Genomic DNA, 22,372 nt, shown 5'->3' on the forward strand with positions numbered 1-22,372 from the left:
CCTCAGTTACAACCACCAGTGCAGATGTAACAGGTTAGCAGGTAGCCAAAACTGTGCAACTACCCAAAGTGGGGACAGAGCACTCTTGCTTGATCCTGAAGGAGAGCTGCACAGCTAAGAAATTTGGCTGGCAGCATTTAGGCAGAATTGTTACAGGATTTTACACTGAGAAACTTCAGTACTTCTGTCCAGCTGCTCCTACTGAACCAGAATCCACTGGATAATGCCTTTGGAAGTGGCTTTTAAGAGATTCTAGACACACCTAAACCTACGTAGGGAAGGAAAACACTATTTTCTGTGGCAGTAAGTTCATACCTGCAACAAGAAGACCCAGAAAGATTCAGGATTTGCTATACGAATAGTTCTGAAACTGGCAAGCGTTGGGATTAGAGGTCCTAGTTCATGTATAACAGCAAGCCATTAAAAAAACATGTAGCATTTCTTACAGGTTTGTAGGGAAAAGCCCTGAACCAAAGCTAGAACAACTTTGAAATTAGAGCTAGCTTTTTCTAAAATAGATTTTCATTCCTTACTCTTCCCAAGATGCAATGGATATTTTTTTTTTTTTTCCAACTAAATTTCTCAGCCTTAGTTACTCCCTGCCACCCCCTGAATCACAGGTTTCAGAACTAACTGTGGTTTCAATTTGTCTGATGAAGAGCTTCAATGCATTAATTTTTCATAACTTAATCATAAGCTCAAGAGCGACAGTGAGACAATTTGATTCACTGCTGACAGCTGCCTGGCCTTTTCAAAACAGATCCTAATATCTCCTGGTAACGCACACATTCATTCAGAGCTGCACTGGGAAAGAAAGCATATGAATAATTTAATGTCATAGCCATTGGACCAAGCATATTTAAAAGCATATTTTAGCCTCTGGCTAACAAGTCCAGTCTTCTTCCATGGATCTAGGGCATGTGTGCTCACCGCTGGTACAAGATATAAGCTTGTCTGGAGCACAAAGAACAGACCGAAATGGCAAAAAGTCACAGTCACTACCTCCTGGACTGTTTTATTCCTTAGGTAGTGTAAGACTCTGCAGCTCCACTGCAATCAATGGAGCCCTGTCAAGTGATGAGGTAAATATGCATTATCTTCCATCTAATCAGATCACTGCCTTAAAATATGGGTCTCATTAGCATTATTATTATTAGCATTAATGCTAGTGAATCTCCAATAACAGTCCTATAAAACCCAGGAGAGTTATTCTATGAATATGTTTTTTTAGGTCATTTGATGTTTTCTGTCAGTGAAATGATTCTCTACTTATCCTCTCTCATTTCTATTTTGCATTTCTTATAACATCCATATCGACCACCTGATATCACTGGTATTAAATATTAAATTAGTTGCTAGAGATCCATATAGTAAAAATCATACCTATATTCACAAAATAATTTCATATCACTAGGTCAATAATTTCATACCACTAGGTATTATGCTGTTTCCTGATACAATGTGAAAACCTTCAGTCTTTGGCTTCTGGATTCACATCGCAATTCCAAAATGAAGTGTACATCCCTTTCTAGCTTCATACATCTCACATGCTTTTGTACATGCCTCCTGAAGTGAAGATTTCAATGGTAGTTTCTGCTAACTAGTCTGTTAGGCTAGATGTAATTTTCAGCATTCACGAAGACTGCATAAATGCCATGAACATGAACACTATCAAGAACTTTAAGACAGAGACAGCGTTAGGCATACAATTAGCACAAGCAATCAGCATATGTGTCTTGAGATTCTAGGAGGAGTCTGTCTATAGCACACACATCAGTGCAGTAATTAGCACTACCCTAACCTGGATTTAAAGTTAGCACAAAGAACATGTAACGAAGCAGTAAAGTTTCCTTCATTTTCCTGAAGGACTCTTAAGAGTTCCTTTTATTTCCTGTTTTCATTCTATCTTCTCCTATGGAGAAAGCATATTTTGACCGCACTTCTGGAAGCAGCAATGTTTGAGGAGCCAGTTCTATAGCTGTGGGTCTGCAACTGAGAAAGCACTTTATTCTATAGTCAAGCGTTTAATCCCCAAGGATGACAGACTTCTAGCTTCAGATAAGCATGCCCACCTAGGCAGGGCAAAACCAAAAGGAGAGAGTCTCATCTGTATTGATTAGGCTGTGCATGTCACCTGACACAGCAGGTAGAGGGTTCTGTGTGGTGTACTTTGAAGGCCCTAAGCGGTTAAGAAAGCAAGAAGTCTCTCTGTTAACGAGACTGCACCGAATGACTCATACTCCTCACGTTATTCTAAACATAGTGGGCGTGCTATTCTAGGCATGTTACCAGATACAGATATGCATCAAATTGTACAAATTGCAGTCAGTCATTAAAAACAGCAGGAATGTTAACTCTAAATCAGCATCTTTACCTTTAAATCAAAGTGAGCTATTTTCTTAGAGTGAAGGTAGTTCACACCATCCAAAATCTGCTTGATGAATCTGGTTGCTTCCTCTTCACTCAGAGATTCCTTCTGTGCTAGGAAGTCAAAAAGTTCTCCACCAGACACACTACAAAATGCACGAGAAAACTTCCTGTTATCTACTGCATTGTAGGACATGAGTACAAATACAGAAAACTAAATTAAAAAACCTCTATGCAGTTAGAAAAAGGCCACCCTTACAGACAATCTAGAGCTTTGTGTTGTGGTCCCAGACATGACAAAACCTCCTTTTGGCTCCAGATTCCTCCCCTCTAAATTAAGGATTATCTTTCTCAAATTCATAGATGCTGCAAGGTTTGATTCATCAAGCACCCTGAAGGACCAAAAGGGGTGCAACGTCTGATAAATCTACAGACATACACACACTTCAGTACATGGGCTTTGCTGTTAATGACTTCAACTGCCTTTTTTCAACATTATCACTCAGGACAAGACGGGAAATAGAGTAAGTTGTAACAGTCAACAACTGTTAAAGAATTACTTCTCTTATCAGTTGCCATCAGTAACACAAAGCAATGAGATCTGCCAGCAGATCTTTCCAGAACAGCCAATACAGATTCTGGCCTGACAGATACAACTGACAGGAGAGCATTTATCTTGTGCTGATTTCTTTTAAAACAAACTAGATTTCAGCAACTTGGAAGGTACCTAAAATTTGTTTTCTCAAATCAAGGAAGTGCTAAAAGTTACTATGAATTTTCACACCAACAATGAAATATATTCCATATGTATTTAGTACCTAAGACTTCTGTTTTCATTTTTATGTCCTGTATTGAGAGTTCCAGTGCTGTTTTTCCATATATAATTAAATAGTGTTATCTAGATACTGAACTGGGCATTGTTTGCAGTTGTTATTCATAATTACACTCACATTTATTGTTTCCAGCTCACACTGTTATTGATACTACACATTTTATTCTCATTTCATTTTACTGTTGGAGACGTACACAAAATGGTTTAACTGGGTTTAACAAATTGGTTCAATGGGCTGAGATGTCCCACCTACCTGTGCTCACCATTCAGAATCCAAGCACAAGACTTGAGTGATCCAACAGTCAATTTGGAACACAAGCTTTTGGCCCTGTTGTCTGATAAATATCAGTAAAAAAAAAAAAAGCAGGGAGGTTGAAATGGTCTGAGTTAACTAAGTGCTGTGACTTCCAGTCAAGTTAGATTACATTGCCTGTGTACTGCAGAGGACTTTTAGGCAACTTCCTCTGACCCCAGGGTCTTTACAACACTGGTGGTGACAAGCTGACTTTGCCTCTTTCAGAGCAACTGTTGTGAACAGCTCCAGAACTGCAGAGAGGTCAACTGCAAACAAGAACCCTGTGTCAAATTCCACAGAAATGGGCTCATTTCTTACTTTCCATGTTGCTGTGGGTGTTGTTACAAGGCAGAGATTTACACAGCACCTGATTAATTGCATATCGATTAATGGATATTTTTTCACAGTTCCTGCGTCGCCAGAAACTTTCTATGCAACATGAGGCAGGAGACTTCACCTGCAGAGGTCACTTGATGTTTTAATCTTTACTACTTACTGACTAGCAAACAAAAATAAATGACCCAGGAATACAGTACAACTGCTGTCTCTGGCTGTCAGCTACTCAGCACATGAGACTCTCATTTGGCCTCTGCTTTTTTTTTTTTTTAGGTGACACATACCAAGGGTGTCAAGCACTATCATCAACCTTGCTGGACAGTTTTTGTTTTACTCTTGCTGGACAGTTTTTGTTTTACTCTGTGCATTTCAGGAGCCAGAGAACACAGTGTTCTGAATGGTGGTAGGTTTAGGGGCCTTTGTTAGCAAGCTAAAAAATTATTAGAGCTAGCTGACATGCCATTAAAGAAATCCGTAAGTGAAATCTGCTAATCTCTCAGTGAAATCTGTGTACAAAGAGCAGGCAAGTCCCATTTCCTTGATGATTGCTATTCAAACTACACTTCAGCAATCACCTCCGGCAGGCGCTCTGGCCCTGTCACCAGGAAGCAAGCTGCACTGGGATACTTTCTTGTACTCTTCTGGAATGTAACCGTGCAGGCACACTACTCCCTCTGTCTCTTTCTGTGAAGGCTCCTTGGTGACAGTTCCTCATGGCAGGCTCTTTAATCAGGACTACGAGTAAGAAGGCAAAGCAGCCTCATGGCAGGGTCCATGAGACAAAGAGCAGCAAGGTCATAAAAAAGCATACCCCAAACAATGTGCACATGGAAGGGCAAACTGTGGACCCGCCAAGGTGTGTGTAACAACAGTGAACTTGGCAATGCTCTTCTGCTCCACAATAGGAGCAACAGCAACTGTGGAATCAGCCCCCATATAAAGGGAAGATACTCTTGTCTGTGCCAGCACAGTCTGAATTGGGAGAGAAGTCAAGCCAAAGCCTAATTTAAACACCTGGGCAGCTTCTTCAATTAAGCAGGAATACTGGGAACATTCTTTTGAAGATAAAGTCCACTGTAGCTTGTCATAAGATTACTTGGCCTGGTGCTGAAATGTTTCTTTTGATAAATTGCTGGGAGTATAAGACTCTGATATCAGTGTGACAGGAGTAGAAATCATCTGCTTATGGAGAGAATTTAGTTGTCTTTATTAGCAGTTATCATCCTCAATTTGTGTAGAGCAGATAGATGCAGTGGCCTTGATCATGTCTAAGCTCCATTGCACCCAGCCCTCCAAAAGCACAATAAGCTACAGCTTAACAATAAGACACACAAAACATGTCAATCCGTGTGAGGACACGAAAAAGTAGAAATTCATGCAATGGGAGGTTGTTTCAACACCAAGTAGCTGCAAAGTAGCTTTCAGGAAAAAAAAAAAAAAAAAAAAAAGAAAAAGATCCTCTTCTGTCTTCTAAAACAGAGACTTCCAGTTACAGATCAACATTTAGCCATAGACATACACTTAAAAATTAGCATATGTTCATCATCACTCATATGCCATCTGCCAGCAGTCACATTAATCTCCAGGAATGCTCCAAGCTTAAATGCTGACTCCCCTGGAAAGCTACTGATTACTTCATCTCACTCAGGGATCAAAACTTCATTGTTTGGATTCCATGCACAAGGTCAGGGCAGTGCCCTGGGGAACAAACGGTCTACATAACTTCAGCTACGATGTCTTTGTATTTCCTTCCTCATACACATAGAAAAACTGCACCATTTACTAAATATCTTAACATCGCAGTAAGTAGACCACCTCAGAGTATCTCCTCCCCGTCCACAGCTTTATTTCAGGGCCATGAACTGACGGATAAAGGCTATGTCCCCTTCTTCACAGCTCCTCTAAAACTCAGGGCTTTGTAAACTAGGTGATACTGGCTGCACAAAGAGGAGGACATAGATGAAAAGGGCTTAAACTGGTGTTTTTCTTCTTTCACTACACGGCAAATTTCCTCCCCATAAGCCACGATCTTACACCGTGACCAACAAAGCTCCTTCTTTGAAGAGCTGCTTCCATTCCTGTCTCTGATGAGTACAAGTACACAATTCTGGTCTCTGGTTTGCATGTATTCAGGTATTCAGGTTTCTCCTGGCTCTCAGTTACCAGGTGATTCAGAAAGCCAAGCCACAACAACACAAACATATTTGCACATGCAGTAAAATAATTTACTTCCCTTTCAACAGCACACACTATGAACTGTACAGAAAATGCTTTGGACATGGCTCTGGATGATTACCTGTGCATACTCTCTTCTACTACAGTCCTGATCCTCTACAATGAAACATCCAGAATGGCAACAAGTCAAGTTCCAAATTTCATCCAAATTCATTTCAACAGTCTAAGTTTGGATATAAGGAGACCCAATCACTTGGTGCCTCCTCCTTTCTCATTTCTTTAAAAAGTGAAATAATTTTTATCATGGCTAGTTTTTACTCAATTGACTGAGAAAGAGATTGACAAATTTGATACTGTTTCAGACTTCAATAATTATCATTTCTCTACATTGTGAACACCTATTAGTCAGGTTTTCTCACTTCTTTACCATCAGTGAGATTAAATATAGGCAAAAGAACCAAAGGTGACTCCCTGAAATGCAAACTCACATTCCAACTAAGCAAAGGTTCCTTAGCCAAGACTTTATGATGATTCCTAACCTCACCTCCAGCTTCTCTGGGATGTTCATTTATTCTTCCAGGAAGGGACATGCACAGGTTATGCAGAACAAGCCTGTGTTCCCTCAGCCCAGACAGAGAAGCCGCTGGTTTTAAATCTTTCCTTAAATAGCACAAACCAGTCTATGATATTTAGCCAAATATGTATAATAATCATCCTAAACCAGCAGTCTGACAACCCAATGGGTCACAAAGTAGGGATGAGGTAGGGCAGTGCTCAGATGACCTGGTTGGAAGGTTCACTTGTCAGTGGATCCTCAATGACAAGGGTTTTCCCACATCACATGGCAAAACTTGATGGAAAAACAGTTCTCCTTCATTCCCACCCTGCTGCTATTTGTGCTTAGTAGTCAAAGTTTGGGAATTCAAAAAACTCTTCTGTGCTCACCTTCTCCCCTCCCATCCCCTTTCCCTACAGGTACTGTAAATGAGGAAAATATGGGTGTAGTGAGAACAACTGGAAATGTTGCAAAGGCCTTGATAGCTTCACATGCACTGGAAGGGAAGAATGCAGGAAGAAAAATGAGATGAGTGTCAGTAGCCATTTGTAGTTCCTCCAAGGTCCTCCAAAGTTCACATCAGAGCAGCACTGGGCAGACATGAGGTAATCCCTCTGCTAGCAAACTGTTTTTAAATGAACAACAGTCCCTGGCTCAGGAACAATGGCCTCAGCTGATTTAAGGTACACCTGTATCCCCAGGACACACGGGTGGACCAGGGTGCCTGTTTACCAGCAACCTCATTCAGTTCTTCTGCCAAGATCTGTGCGGCCTGAGAACACAACAGCTCCATTTCAGCAGTGCCTCTGTGCTCTGGCAGCCTCTACAGCCCTTTCCTGTTCCTATTTACCTCATCCTGCCCCAGAGGATAGGAAGTCCCCTTACTCACAGCTCAAGGATGAGGACCACATCCGTCTTGTTCTCATAGATGTCATGCAACTTGATGATGTTGGCATGTAGGGTCTGCTGCAGAATAGTCACCTCCCGTTCGATTTCCTCACGCCTCACTCCGCGACGGCTGGCCCGACTCTGACGCTTTTTAATGAACTTTGCAGCATACTCCAAACCTGTGCTCCTTTCTCTACATTTCTTCACAATCGCAAACTGGCCACTGAAAGAAAAAGACAATGATAAAAACTCTGGTGAACCTTTCATATAATCCTCTGGTAGTATCTCACAGCTTTCTGAAAAAGCCATTCACATACAAAGCTTGATCCTACAAGCTCTCCTGAGCAACACTGTTAGAGTCATACAGACTTGTTCTCCGTACAACACTGGGGACTGTCAGAGCTCCACATTAAAGTCACTAGGAGCATAACAAGGTGGTTAGCCTCCTGCTGTGTCCAAAACATAGAAAACACAAGCAGTGTCTGACTACAGGAGGGTAGAAGTTTCAATCTCTAAAAAGCAGTTCATGTTTAAATGAATAAGAACTAGCTCAAAAGGTTCAAATTATCAGTCCTTCACTGGATGATGCTTAAGGCAGCCAAGTTTGTGACATAGCACTGGATGCTTCGAGAGGACATACATACACTGAAGAGTTTCCCTTCAGAATAATCTCTCAGAAACAAACTCAAAGGACTCATGACCCTTCAGAAATGCAGAATTGGCCTCCAGTAATCAGTTTTCAAATAAAAGAATGGTTTATTCGCATTTCTGCACTTCATTGATAATTTGGCTGTAAATATAACTGGAATAACCACAGGTTTCTCACTGCACATCAAGGACAGAGAATTCCTCATTGTATTAAATGGCATTAAAGTTTAAAAGACATGTAGCTGCTATTTGCTAATAACATTTTCCTGACTGTGGCTCCTGAAGTAAGACATTTCATTCCAATTGTAATATTTCCCTCTTATCTCTTAAGAGGGAAACACTTGGAGGTCAGATGACTGACTCAGACAATAGTAACCCTTCAGGTTGCAGCCTTAGGTCAGTGATGTGAATTTCTCAAGATGAGACAGCTGTTATTGGCTCTTCAATAGTCAAGTAGGGGACCATGCTTTGTTCTCATTTGCGTGAACTCTTCTCCCTTCATCATGCCCTTGAGAGGCACTTTTTGTACTCAGAAGCACCATCTCCACAAAACTGATGCTCCCTCCTTCTCATCTGTCTTTCTGAAAAGTAACTGTAATCAAGCTGTGATAAATCTAACCAAAATTAAGAAAGAAAGGTGGTGTGTAGCTAAAGAAGGATTTAAACAATATCAATTCTGTGTAAGGCAAGAATATGGCATGAAACTGTGATTATTCAGAGGATCCTTTTGCCCATCCCATTTGGAATCAATAACTTCTTCCAGACAAGGACAACTGTGTTATATCTTAGGAACATTTAATCACACAAAGGTCATCACAAACATACAAACAAGGAAATAAAATCACTCTGAGTTTGCATTTAGTCTACCCAGGACATGTAAGAGAGCCACTTCTACCTCGCTTCACAAAAATTAATTTTAAATAAAATTAATTTTAATAAAGTAATAAGTAATTTTTAAATAAGTAATTTTAATAAATTTTAATAAATTACTCATTTTTAAACAGTTACATGCTTTTGACAAGCCTTCTTGGACCTAATAGTACTTCAGGATTGTCCATTGCTCCACCTTTTCACAACCAACAAGTTACTGGTGTAGATCTGGACATAATAATGTGTAAAGTAAAAAACAAAAGGTGAGGTTGAATTTGAGCTGGTGGGAAACAAGGACCTAGTGCGGAAGTGTAGTGAACAGTAAAACTGCCATGGAAAATTACTCTAACAGCAGCATTTGGAGATTGTGTTTGATGAGCTTGATGGCAAACTGCTGCTGACAGGACAAATCTTGTAGGAATCTCTCTGCACCTCAACCTACGAGAGTTTGAATGGAAGGAAAGGTTGATGATATAAGGTTGATGATATTTTTTTGTTAGGACACTAATCCTAGCTAAAAATCCATGCTTTGCCCTTTTCACAATAATTAGAATGAAAAGCAAGGAAGCTTCAAGTCTACCATGTGCACCCTATATCCCACCAATTAATATTTGATACATTCATACTTTAGATAAAAACATGCAAAATATTTCACCTTTTTTTTCCACTGTGTTGCAGAAGGAACTTTCAAACTCTAGGAAGAAGTAGAACTCTTCTTTTGTGTTGCTCTGGTAAGCGACAGTCAACTAATACGTTGGTGAAATCATTACCCTTGGCTGGAATGTATAAACCATAACATGTATGCAAGGCCCTGCCACCAAAAGAGCCATCTTACCTAAGCTGTTGTTCATAAGAAGTCTGCTGATGGCCAATTACTTCTCAAACAGAAGAAAAAAAAACACCAGACACTATGCTTGAAAAAACACCCAGTCTCTCCTGCCACAATGCACTGTATCTCTGAGACCTCACTCTGCAAGACTTGGCAGCTCTGCAGTCCCACGACGTATGTTTAGTATCAGATATTTCCGTAGTCAGGGCATTATAGCAAGGGTTGTAAGGACAAGATTCATCTTACAGATAACCTTTACCTACTGTGATTTCATCAGCCAGGATCCCTTTGTAACAATCAAACACAATCCTTAAGTGCAGCCCCCCATGGCTACACTACAGAAGCACTGAGCTGTTATTGCTTTCAATATTATTATATCCTTCACGGGCTGGTAAGCAAGAGATGCAACTACAGCTGGAACTTAAAGTATGAAACATACACAGCAGTAATACTCAGAACCTTATAATTATGCAATGCACTTGGTACTTCACTAACACAGGTGGCTGGTTAGAGTCTGTCTTTAACCTAGAAAGGCAACGAAATCAAAGATTAAGACTGTCACTTGGCCCTTGCTTGCTCTCAAAAGCTAACAGTCCACAGCAGAAGCAGCCTCTCATTTCAGAGGGTTCAAACAATGACAGACAGCCTGAAGTACTGCTTTTTGGTTTTAATTTTCAGATGTAGCCTAGGAACTTCTCAGGTGAGGCAGGAACAGTCAGGCCAAGTGGGACAATTGTAGTTATCCCTTCAGGATTCAATCACAGATGGAATCAGGAGTGCAGGCACTTATTAAATCCATTAATTAATACATATTTCTGCTTCCTGATTTTATCATTACATGAAAACTCTAGAGAACTTCAGAGAATGAAATTGCTGTTACAAAATCAGCAAATTTGCCTTAAACACGATAAAAGAGTTGGATCTATAATGCTAAGAGCTATTTATGTAAAACATCATAGGCTTCATGTTTTTTTTTTTTTTTTTTGTTTGTTTGTTTTGTTTTGTTTTGTTTTAATTATTATGGGGGCTTGGGGAAAGGGCTTGTTTGATTGTTTTGAAAAACTCATGTCCTATTTGGGCCAGATTTTCTGAAGAGACATGGTACTGTCATGTCTTTGAAGAGACATGGTCACTGTATTGGCTTCCTTGACTTCACTCTGAGGACAAGTTTTGCCAGCAAAATTTAGTGAAAAATTATTTCTTTATAACTATTGATTATGGGAGTGAACGGAGTCACGCTTAGAAAGCCCGATGATACTGTAGGTTTTGTACATTTTAGTTTACTTAAAAGCTTACAAAGGTAACAGACACAGCACAGGAATTCCCATTTTCTCCTTAGACAGTTATAGCCCGGAGCAATTGTTCATCACATTACCCATTCCTTTTCTATTCCTAATCTATTTCCCCCCTGCATGTCTACCCACAGTCACACATCTACCTGTTCCTTTCATAGCCTTCATGCCATTCCCTTAAAAACAAGCTTTTGTGGACAGCCTTTACTGAGACATTTCGTGACCAAACAGATAATGTTGCAAGCCAAAAGGAAGAAGATAGAAAAATGCACCACTTCTTAGCCTAAGAGATTTAAGACTATTATGATGCAATTAGCCATGATACTGTCCATAGCCAAGTGTACCCCACTCCTTATTTGCTGCTTATTAAAGCATCACAGGAGAATGTGATTTCTAGACCACCTTAGAGCCAGCCACCACAAAGTAACAGCTGATGCTTCAGCACAAGTAGCCTGATGCTCTCCCAGGCACTGATGCACTGAAGACCTCTAAGAGAAAAGCTAAAGGCTGGAGAAGGGACAAGGAAGGGGAAAGGTCTTTGAACAGATGTGAGAGGGGTGGCATATTGCTGTGCTTTTCTATCACACGTGTATTAAAATGAGTAGTTTCTGCAGATACCCATACAGATATGAAGAAGAGGGGGTCTCATTGGTGTTTAACAATCAGTCAGCCATGTTCCAGGTTAGTATTAACAACAGAGCTCTTAAAATCAAGGACCAAAAACTACAGCGTTTCTGTGCCTCATAATGCATTTGCACTCAGTGGGTAAGAATCAGTGTCAACTTCCCAAACCTTGCAATCCAGATAAGGCAAAGGGTAGCAAAAAAAAAAAAAAAAAAAAAAAGTGTCTTCTCTTTGACTGAAGAGTTGACAGCACTGAGAAATTAAGCTGCTTATTTAATTTTACATGTAGAGTCCATGGCAGATATCAGAGTCTAAAACAAATTTCACAGCTTGGATGTCCAAATTTCAACTGAACATCTTTGCCAAAACGCACGTTCTTAATACATCACTGAAATGAAGTTGACTTGGATCCTACAGAGCAGTATTTACAACACACACTAAATAAGCTCATAGGCTGATAATTCCTACTTTTTATTTTTTAAGGGAAGTTTGTTCCCTTTCAGAAATGTTTTGTACAGCTGTATAAGAGCCTTGTTAGAGATTCAATGTAGGCTGTCCTCAACTGTGCTAGCACATCAAGAGTATAAACAATAGCAGCTGCAACCTGTCAGTTACAATATAATTAGGTACAACATGAAATTTGTCCATCATTAAGACAGGAATTTATCCTAGCAATGAAGACAACCTATTATTTGGATTTCTAATATCATCTAGATCTGTCACTGAAGAACACAGAGAGACAATATTACCAAGTGGCATTAGAGTCTATTTTCAGAAGCACGCTTTATATGAGCAGTTCAGCTTATGTTATTGTGCAGTTCAGGAGAGGATATGGGGGCAGAGACAGGAAACTAGACAATCCAGCATAGCTGGATAACTTCTTGCTTTATTGCAAGTTCATTTAATTTCATTTAATTAATTTTGTTTTGTTTTTAAATGAACATTAAAGTTCATTTTTAATGGTGGTTTAGGAGGGTAATGCTCTGGGGCAGAATTTGACTTGAGTGACTGACAGAGGTGCACCCTGCCAGCTTTGTACACCCCATTGGGTAACAGTGGTATTGCTATAGTGCATTACAATAAACAGAGCCTTCAAGCTACTCTATGTATATGCATGGGTTTTTATGAGTCTTCCTCTGATATTCCAGAAACACCACATTGCTCAGTAGCTGTCACGGAAAGCTGAAAATATGTAAACAAAATACTGAGATGACAGCACAGGTTACCTGACTCCAGCCTGGCACTGAGGCTAGTGTAGGGAGAAGTCAGTCTGCCTGTCATTTGAGAAGAGCAAACCACTTCATCCCCAAATACCAAACATATGTTCCCTTTCTGCATGTTCAGTCTATTCTTCATTCTGTCCATACCATCTTTGTTTAATTCATTCAAAAAAAAAATAATCTATAAAACAAGAACTTATTTTTACTACTTTTCAGTAGTTGTTAAAACTTGAAATTCCCATAAGATAGATGTTACGGTAGAACATGTTGACAGGTACACTTGACACTGAAATACGTTTTCAAGAAGTGCTTTGTGAAGTAAATGAACCTGAAAAAGAAAGATAGAGTTCTGGAATTCTGCCAGTCAAGGACCTATGCTCAATCCCAAAATGAGCCAGGACAATTTACTTTGGAACAGATTTGCAAGGAATTTTAGGCAGCAACCTCCCACTGATTTTAATTTTAATGGTAAATAGGTTCCTACACACTTGATAGAAAAATGACACCCCAGTTTTTCTGTATTTCATTTCCTAAAGTCTGTAAAATACAGGTAATGCTACTGGAAGAATGTAGTAAAACTTTTAGGGGTAAGCATACAGCTGGACCTACATTTAACTTCCTGTCTCTAGACATCATTAGAATTACAATTATAACCATTCACATTTTTTTCCCCACTAAGTGATCCTCCCAAGAGCACGCTGCCAGAAGGGAAGCTAAAAAAACAGCCTAACAGCATCTCAGCCATGCTCTTAAATGCCTATATGCACATGCAGACTACAAGGAATGCAAAACAATTTAACCCTTCTTTTTACAGAAGATCTGCAAACTCAGTTCAGCCACTATTTAAAGGGATTTCTTTGGTTTCCAAACTGGAAGATGTTTACTTGAGGTGGAGTTTTCAATGGGAAGTCACTCAGCTCAGCAGTACCAGCAGTATGTGCTCAAGCTGGTGGAAAAATGCAACCTCAACCAATTGCGAGAGAAAAACACAGTGATATTTTTCCACACAGCCTTTGTTTTTTTTCCACTTACGTGGTGCCATAAATATCTATTACTCTCCTTTAATGATGTTTTTGACCTATAGCAGATGCAGAAAGGTGAACCTTCCAGATTCCTCTTTCATTTGAGGAAAACAGACATATGAAGTACACCAAGCTACAGCAGTATAAGCATGGTAATACCAACGTTGACACATTTGGTGTTGCTGCACCAAACGGAAGTCTGTTAAACTGTATTGGACATGAACAAATGCTTTTAAGGGAAGCAGAGATGACCTTCCATTCCTTTTCTCCTCTCTCACATTTGGTTATTATGTTTTAGCACATTTACATCAAGCTTCCTAGCCTACTTCAGTTCTTGCTCAGATGGGCAATTCTCTCAAGTCTGAAGCTGAGTTAAAGTAACTGCGGTTACTTTGCCAGCCAGGTGGTTCTAACAGTACCATTACATTCCAGACAAAGGGCCTTGAAGGACACTTCTTAAGTTCAAGTCTCAAAGCCACACAAACCATGCAGAAAAACAACAAAACTCAAGCCTGATTGCAGTTCAGAACAATGTACACAAATAAAAATATACATGAGGTACCATAACAAAAACAGTCTGCTATAGAAAGGAGCTTAAGAAAAAAAAAAAAAAAGAGGTTTGAAAAGATAACATGGTGTTCACAATTCAAATAAAACCATGAACATTTAAGACATTCAGTTGTGGGAATGCAAGCCTATTAGGGTTTATCTGCTATTAGAAACACCACCCCAAACAAGGACAAAATGACGTAATTCGTACATGTGGTTGCCTGCATGCAGGAAGCCAAAACACAGCTTGGAGATCTAATTTTAGGTTTACTAGACTTTGCAAAGTTTGCCAGTTGTTGTCTCTCTAATTGGATGATAAATTACATTTGGTCCCTCGACAGCAAGAAAAAAAAGTTACACCTTATCCAGTGCCATATATTCTCTGAGCTATGAGGCAATATGATATATTTAACTCTGAAAACAATTTTTTTTTATGTTTACTGACAGCAACAGACAGCAACAATCAGTTACTTCACAGTGTACGTCATTAGCTGCTGCTAACAGCTTCACCTTATGTCAGCAGCACATTGTCTGCTCTCCAGTACGAGTCAACAGCACCCCTTGCTTTGGTTTGACATAATCTATAGCTAGATCAAGAGGAGAGTAAAAATCCTAAAAACACATTATGAAATCATCATGTGTCATTTTTATTTTCCTTTTGCATTCTTAAGTTAATATACAAAACCAGAATCACAAACAATAACGTCAGGCTAACACAGGTTAGCGTTCTGGATTCGAGAGGCTGCCTATAGAGCCCAGATACCATGGCTTATTTAGTTTCAACACTGAAGGGTCATTTATTCACTGTCACAACTGTTGTTTTTATGCCAACAGTTCTGTTAATGATGACTTTTTGCCACTATTAAATTCATATCGGTTTTAATTGGTAATCTCATCCTTTGAAATTCTGCATTTCACTTCTTTTCCATACTTTTCCCCCCCCCTTGCGAAAACTAGGTTCTAATACATATTTTTTTAATTTCATAGTTGTAATTTCCAAAGCAAAGCTCTTAAGAATTCTTGCTGAACGTGCTTCTTAAAAACCTCAAGCCCCTAAAGCAGTTTTCCTCCCCAAAAGACTCTCCTTACACTTCAGAGACAAATTCTACTAGTTTCATTGCACTGGCATGCTCTTAAGCTCTTCCCACCAAAGACGACAGCAATCTGTTGTTAGCTCCTTCTACAAGTCATTTGTGGGCTTTCAGAATTCACTCAAAAAACAACTGAACCAAAAACCATGCAAGGTTCACAAACTATATGAATAAAAATACCTCACTGGAAGCTTTCTGTAAAAAGTCCGTGATCACAGCCACGAAGAACTGGGAGCCTTCTGTAAATGGACTATAGCAATAATCTTTAGTGTGTTTTATTTTTTACAGGCATTTTTATTTTTTGTGAACTAAACCAGTATTTGGAGTGGCAGAATTTTAAATAAGTAGTGAATGAATAGTGTGTCTAGCAGAACAATATTTATTGAGGAGCTAAACTGTGATAGCTGAAACACCAAGAACAGAAATCCTGGCACAGCAAGGTCACAAAGGGAAAGTATCCTCTTGTTCCCATAAGACTTTATGAAACAGAACTCTCAAAAAACCCCCAAACATTTACCTGCTTAATTCTCTGCTGAGACCTGTCACAAACATCACTGTACTTTCTGTGCTTAAGGTGCAAACAAAGTGTTTTCTTTTGTTTAAAAAAAAAAAAAAGCAAATAAAGTGGCTACCTCTCCTACCTCTCCTAGAGTAACTACACACTACCTAGACTGCAGCAGATGCCAGATTACAACAGAATGCTTTAAACATTTTCTTAACAGAGTATTTCATATGAATTTTGACACCTAAAAAGTACATAAATCCTTCAAGCATGTGAAAGATACACAAGTAAAACCTATTCACAATACTCTACAGTCACATTGTCAACCTCTCATGCAAGATTATCACAGACACGTCATGAGTTCTTAACCCAGCCCTGCAACGGAGTTCAGAAAAAAATCTTTATGTTATGAGACATGACTAACCTGATGTCACTTCAGGTTCACTTAATGGCTGGGCAGTGTCAGGGTGACTTAAAACCAATTCATAGAGAAAGGGAAGTATCACAATACCACTACTATAACAATGTCACTTTAAACCTAACAAGAGGTATTATTTTATACATAAAGAAGAAAAAAAATCAGCTGCCACTGTAAACACAGTGATATTTTCACCACCACTCATGTTTTTACTAACCAATTGTATAATGCACCAGAACAGTGACTTTACAAGGTAAGTTTCAATACTCACAACAGGAAAGTGCTGAGCACTTCTGAACATATGCTGTGTCTGATAACGTCTGCAGCACCTTTCACCCACATCTCTTTACAGCTCAAAGGTAACCAACATATCCTGGGCTAAAGACAATGCGTCCACTGTCAGAAAAGAATCAGAACAGTGGAAGAACATGGACTAAGCCAGAAGGGTCCAGTTTACTGGAGTAAGTAGGGAGCAAATAAACCATTTGAAATTCAAATCACCATTTAATAAACCTTATATTCCTGAACAGTGACTTATTATTGGCTTAATAGCCTATTAAGTAATGTTACCAATTAACATATATAACATCAACAATCAATTAAGTAACATGTTACCTGAAATAAAGACAATTAATGCCTTAGACATCATTTTGGGTCATTAGCTCTGACTCACAACAAACTGTGCCACCTATTCAATCATCACTAGCATCTTCCAAAGCTGTGTTAAATGTGTTGTTTTTTTTTTGTTTGTTTGTTTTTTGTTTTTTGGAAGCTTCCCAATGACACAGTGACAAGCAATATAGTCTATCAGCTCTTCAGGATGGAAAAGCAGAGTCTGCAGTGATATAGCACTAGCGCAGCAATTCTGGCAAGTTACTGATAGCCTGGCAAGCATTATTTAATCTAAAGCTCAAGAATTAAATGTGCATGATAGAAATTCTTCCCACTTATCACATTTTAGTTTTAGATTGAATATCAACTCTTGGAGTAGGAATGAACAGAGTCCAGAGACCTAGGGAAGGTCAAAGCTGACTCATGCTCAGCAGGAATAGCTGATTTGATAAGCTGTTCCTTCTGCTATGTGGAGTAACACCAGTGCATACGTAACATGCATGCAGAAGGTTAGCACACTGTACCCTGTGTCTAAAGGTCCAAATCTAGCTGAATGCAAACAGATCATAGTATACCTGAGAGCAATAAGTTATAAGGGGGAACCAGTACTATGGTTTAATGGTTAAATACTTTTTCCCCTTCCCCATGAATGAAAGGGATGGAAATCATGCTGGCATTTTAAACAAGTTTTTAGAAAATTATCTGTAAGGCCAAAACCACAAAGGGTTCCTGAAAGTCCCACTTCACTGCTCTTTGTGGATTATTCTGGTCCACCAAAATAAGAGGAAGAACTTCCCTCCTCATCTTTTTTAGTTTCTGCTACACAAAACAATCTCCTCCGGCAGCAGGACAGCACAGAAGCTATGCTATTTGTTCTCTCCACTCTTCCTACATAGGAAACAGACACACCAATACAAATTCTCTGTGAGGATTATGGATCCACAGAACTCAAATACTGAGACTAATTACTCCAATTACAAAACAAAACAATTTTTCTCCGTGCTTCATGATACAAAACAAAGACTTTGGAAATAGTTGAAAGAACATTAAAAACTAGCAGGGAAAACCATTTAAAAAGGAGAAATCTAAAATCACTCACTCTACTGGAAGGAATAGAAATCCAAAAAGAATGACTGTATTAGAGAGCTGATGACAATCTTAGTTATGGTGATCAAGTATCCCATGCCATAGTGTATATTGAATCTTACATTGAAACAAATGAATGACATAGAAGATTTTTGTAACAAGAAATATTAATAGGTACTGGTTAGTGCTCAGTAATTAAAGTCACATTTTGCATTGAAAGCAAAGACTTGTTCTGCATGTATTATAGGAAATAAATAATCCAAGGTTACTCTTCCAGATTCAGAGAACTAGTTCAAATTACAAGTGAATCTAAGAAGAGAGTTAAGTTCCATGCCTGAGAAAGACCAATACTGTATAACTTCTACATACAGGGAAAAAAAAATATTCTTGTATGAAGATACAGTGTGATGTGTGTGAGGAGTAAACTTCCTAGCTCTAATTACACCCTTCTGTTTACCAGGGAAAGTCCATCTAGCTAGATGACATGACTTTTTATCATGGATTTCCAAGTTCTTCTCCTACAAAGAATACCGCAGTTATCTGTGCTTTTGGTTTCCATTAGGTAAATAAGCATTTATTAGTTACGCTGTCAGAACAGTGATTATGTGCCAGGCCCCTAAACCCCATTAGCACTGGTAAAACGTTGCATCTGGTGTTCTTTAAGTTTTACCCAGAAAAAAAAACAAAACAAGTCTACTGTCTCAGCAAGCCAACCTGATCACACACATGGCAGGGAGGAGGCAAGAACTTGTAGCTGGAGATGGGGAACTTCAGGAGATATGAATAGCCATTAATTAAAGATTTAGCTTGGCTTTAACCACACCCCAGGTCAGCAGGGGCTAAGAAGCCAGAAGCTGGTTCATGCCCACAGTAATCAACAGAAATCACAGTCATTACCTTTCACATTAAGGCAGTGACTGAATCATCTGGAATTTCTTCTGGGCCAGCCCACAACGTAGAAGGAAGCAACTTCACCCAAAGCAAACACCTAATGCGTGCACCTGTTTTGTTGCTCTCTACCAGAGCAGCTACGTACAAGATGACTGCTGAGCTGCAATTATACAAAGAAATGAAGTACCCTACCCAAAGAGGAAAAAAACATCCAGCAATCCCTTTGAAGTCCAGAAAGTCAAAGTTCCACGTATTTAAAAAGTACAACAGAACATGGAGCATTGTCCTGTTGATGCAGAAAACAAATATAATTGCTCAGAAATGGCCTGAATGTTACCACCATGAAAAAAATGGAAGCATCCTATCGCATACATCTTGTTAGATCAATTACATACAAATTTTTGTTTATCCATGAACAAAACAACATCCCAGACATCTCTCAGGTTTCTCTGTTAAGCATGATGCTTGTGTGCTGCAAAGAGCTGAGCTGTGGTGAGCAGGGCACTGTCTCAGGACACGGCAGTGCCATTCTCACACTGCCCTGCAGGAACACAGTTCTCATTGGCACTGCCACACCAGGTTCCCAGCCAGGCTCCACCACACTTCCTACCCTCAGCCCAGACTTGACATGCAACAGTGACACTGCCCAGAAGGCACACGTGTCAACAGCCCTCTGCAGACGAGCTGACAACACATTTAGACTGATGACTCTATGGCACAACCTTTTATGAATTGCCCTGCATCTCCCTGAAATTCTAGCACTCTTTGTGTACCTACCACCCCTGGCAGCGTCTGCCAGCACAGCTGGAAAATGCTCCTGCGAGGTTGGACACGAACTGCTTTTCTCTACCTGGACAGAGCAATCTATACAAATCACAACACATCCCAAGACATTTTTTCTTGAAAAGCTCCCTAGAGAGCTCTGCTACTGCCACTTCCCTAGACCAGCAGGCCAGTTCTTCCCTCTCTTGGCTCATTTTGGCTTCAATTTATGATTTTCCACCATTGGCCTCCTCTCCCAGGCACTTTCCCTGGCTGAAGGGCCAAGGGCTATTTGACAGCTGCATATGCCCAAGGCAGTTAAGCTATCCTTAACTTTCTCTCATTTTTTAAGAAGCATCTCCATCATTTAGACATGCAGTTAGAGTGATCTGCTACCAACAAACATTCCTGCAAGCAGCTTATGCCAGGATCCTCCTCACAGCACACAAAACAATTAACAGGTTTCTGACAGAGAAGTATATTGAAACGGATGGTGAAAGGCACAGTTTGCTGTTACTTGAATAAAAGTGACATTTAGAAACAGAGAACCACATTTGAGGAGGGATGAATTTTGATAAGATTCTGTGCAATCTATTTTTTTTTGGAAGTAACTATTTTTGATCAACAGCTCAAACACAGGAAAAAAAAAATATTTTGCCAGAAATCAGTTTGATGCCTTCAAGGGGAGATAACGTTAAATGCCTGGGAGGACTGCATAATGTAACTCCCAAACTGCATAATCCACTGCCTTATGGAGAAGGGAAAAAAGAAGAAAATCTTCAACTACCTTTACAGGTTCTGAATACCTTATATTCTATTGCATTCTAACTTCCCCAGACTTCTAGACTAGCTATTTTTACTGAGGATTCTTTAAATAAATCCTCCTGTAACATTTTCATTTTCAGATTGTGAAACTCCCCCCCTCACTAACCATAAATTTTGCAAAAGAAAACATTTAGAAATATTTCAATATTCTAACAGTACGCTGTACTGTAGATTTCAAAAGGGTTTTTTCTTTTTTTTTGATGTTGAAATTTGCTAAATTTACCCACGAGGCACTTCATCTTTTTAGGCCCCCTTTTAGCTATAGCTAGAGAACCTCATTCCCCACAGACTTCATACTTAGAAACCAACTGATATTATCTAGCAGGAAGTAACGTTAAAAATACATGCATGGTAATAAGGTATTTCACTCATTCAGCATAGGCTGTGCTAAACTTGCCTGCCAGTGTAGCTGCCAAAACTACGCAAGCCCATTAGCAACTTCTTTTGCCTAATGCCACATGCCTGACTTCTTGTTCCCTATATGTACCCTCTGGAGAAGTTGGGCAACAAAGGTGTAAACCTAAGATTAATATTTGACAGATCAAGGGAATGCTGAAGTTAGGCAGCTAGTTACAATACAGCTGCAGCTATGGAAAACCTGCTCCCCCTTTCTGCAGACTTTTCCCTCAGTGTGCCTTGGCACGAGAAACAATATCTTTTCCAGCATCCTTTGAGTCACCTCTAGCTCTGCAACGATTCTGAAAACGGTCTGGTTCAGGAGTCCACAAATATGCTGTTCGCAGGGTATTATGTAACTGGATCTGAACAGCTTTTGCTGCAGCTACCTTAAATGCTGCACAGAGTCAGAAAATTTCCTATTTCATCACCAGACGGGATACACTGAAGCCTTGCAAAGAAGCATTGACAGTATATAGCAGAAGCCCTCTTTCCTAAGTGCTGTGCCTTCAGATAATCAGGGACTGGCCCTGTTGATGAGATCCTGTATTTTAACTTCTGACTGAATCGAGCTGGAACAAGCATTAAGCCTGTATTCATGATGAGTTTTGTTCCCAGGAAGTCACAAACTCAGTTAGGAGGACATGAACAGGACAAACACTTCACAGAATTTGTTTAAAAATATTTGTCTTATAAATGACTTTTTCTTTAAAAAGATTTGTTTTGTAAGTGACTTTCATTGCCAGAATCATCATAACCAAACCCTTTTAACCCCCTGTACCTGTCAAGCACTAACAGCTTGTTGCAAACATACTGAAGTAATAAAAAGCTTCTACAGGCTCCAAGGGCATCAGTCATCACTGAAAAAAGATTCTTGTAGCGCTTCATTCACCAGAACTTGTCTAGTCTGTTATTTCACTTCCAACAAAGTAAGATATCACCAGCCCTAATCAGTAGTTACAGCTCAGAGACAGACTCAATAACCTGGTCAAACTATACATATAACACAGAGCTGAAACAAGACATTCGCAGAGCTCCACACAAAATCTCAAACTGAAAATAAAGCTGGCAGAAATTATGTAACATGGCATTCATTTGAATGTGTAAAGTATACAATTCAAGTGTTCAAAACTAGAGAGCTACCCCAGTCTTGCTGCCCTTTTCTCACACTTTAGAGGGCTCTTGGGAAAAAAAAAAAAAAAAAAGTAAACAAAAGCAGAGGCCTCACAATTTATCCATTTACTTCAGGTCTTTCCAGTAACATTTTTGCCTACACACCTCAGTAG

The 22,372-nt window shown here is 39.5% G+C and overlaps 1 protein-coding gene across 4 annotated transcripts in view; it reads right to left on the reverse strand.

Annotated features, from left to right (window-relative positions):
• DAPK2 (death associated protein kinase 2) overlaps positions 1-22,372 on the reverse strand; it is a 50,493-nt gene that overhangs the window by 15,201 nt on the left and 12,920 nt on the right. For all 4 annotated transcript variants that reach the window (XM_038184766.2, XM_072043227.1, XM_027465912.3 and 1 more), the window contains 2 exons: positions 7,451-7,672; positions 2,375-2,513 (listed from right to left, as the gene is read on the reverse strand). In XM_038184766.2, the coding sequence (XP_038040694.1) occupies positions 2,375-2,513; positions 7,451-7,672 (361 nt within the window). The remainder of the gene's footprint in view (positions 1-2,374; positions 2,514-7,450; positions 7,673-22,372) is intronic.

This window comes from Anas platyrhynchos, chromosome 11 (genome assembly GCF_047663525.1).
Source record: "Anas platyrhynchos isolate ZD024472 breed Pekin duck chromosome 11, IASCAAS_PekinDuck_T2T, whole genome shotgun sequence".
In the NCBI taxonomy this organism is placed as follows: domain Eukaryota; kingdom Metazoa; phylum Chordata; class Aves; order Anseriformes; family Anatidae; genus Anas; species Anas platyrhynchos.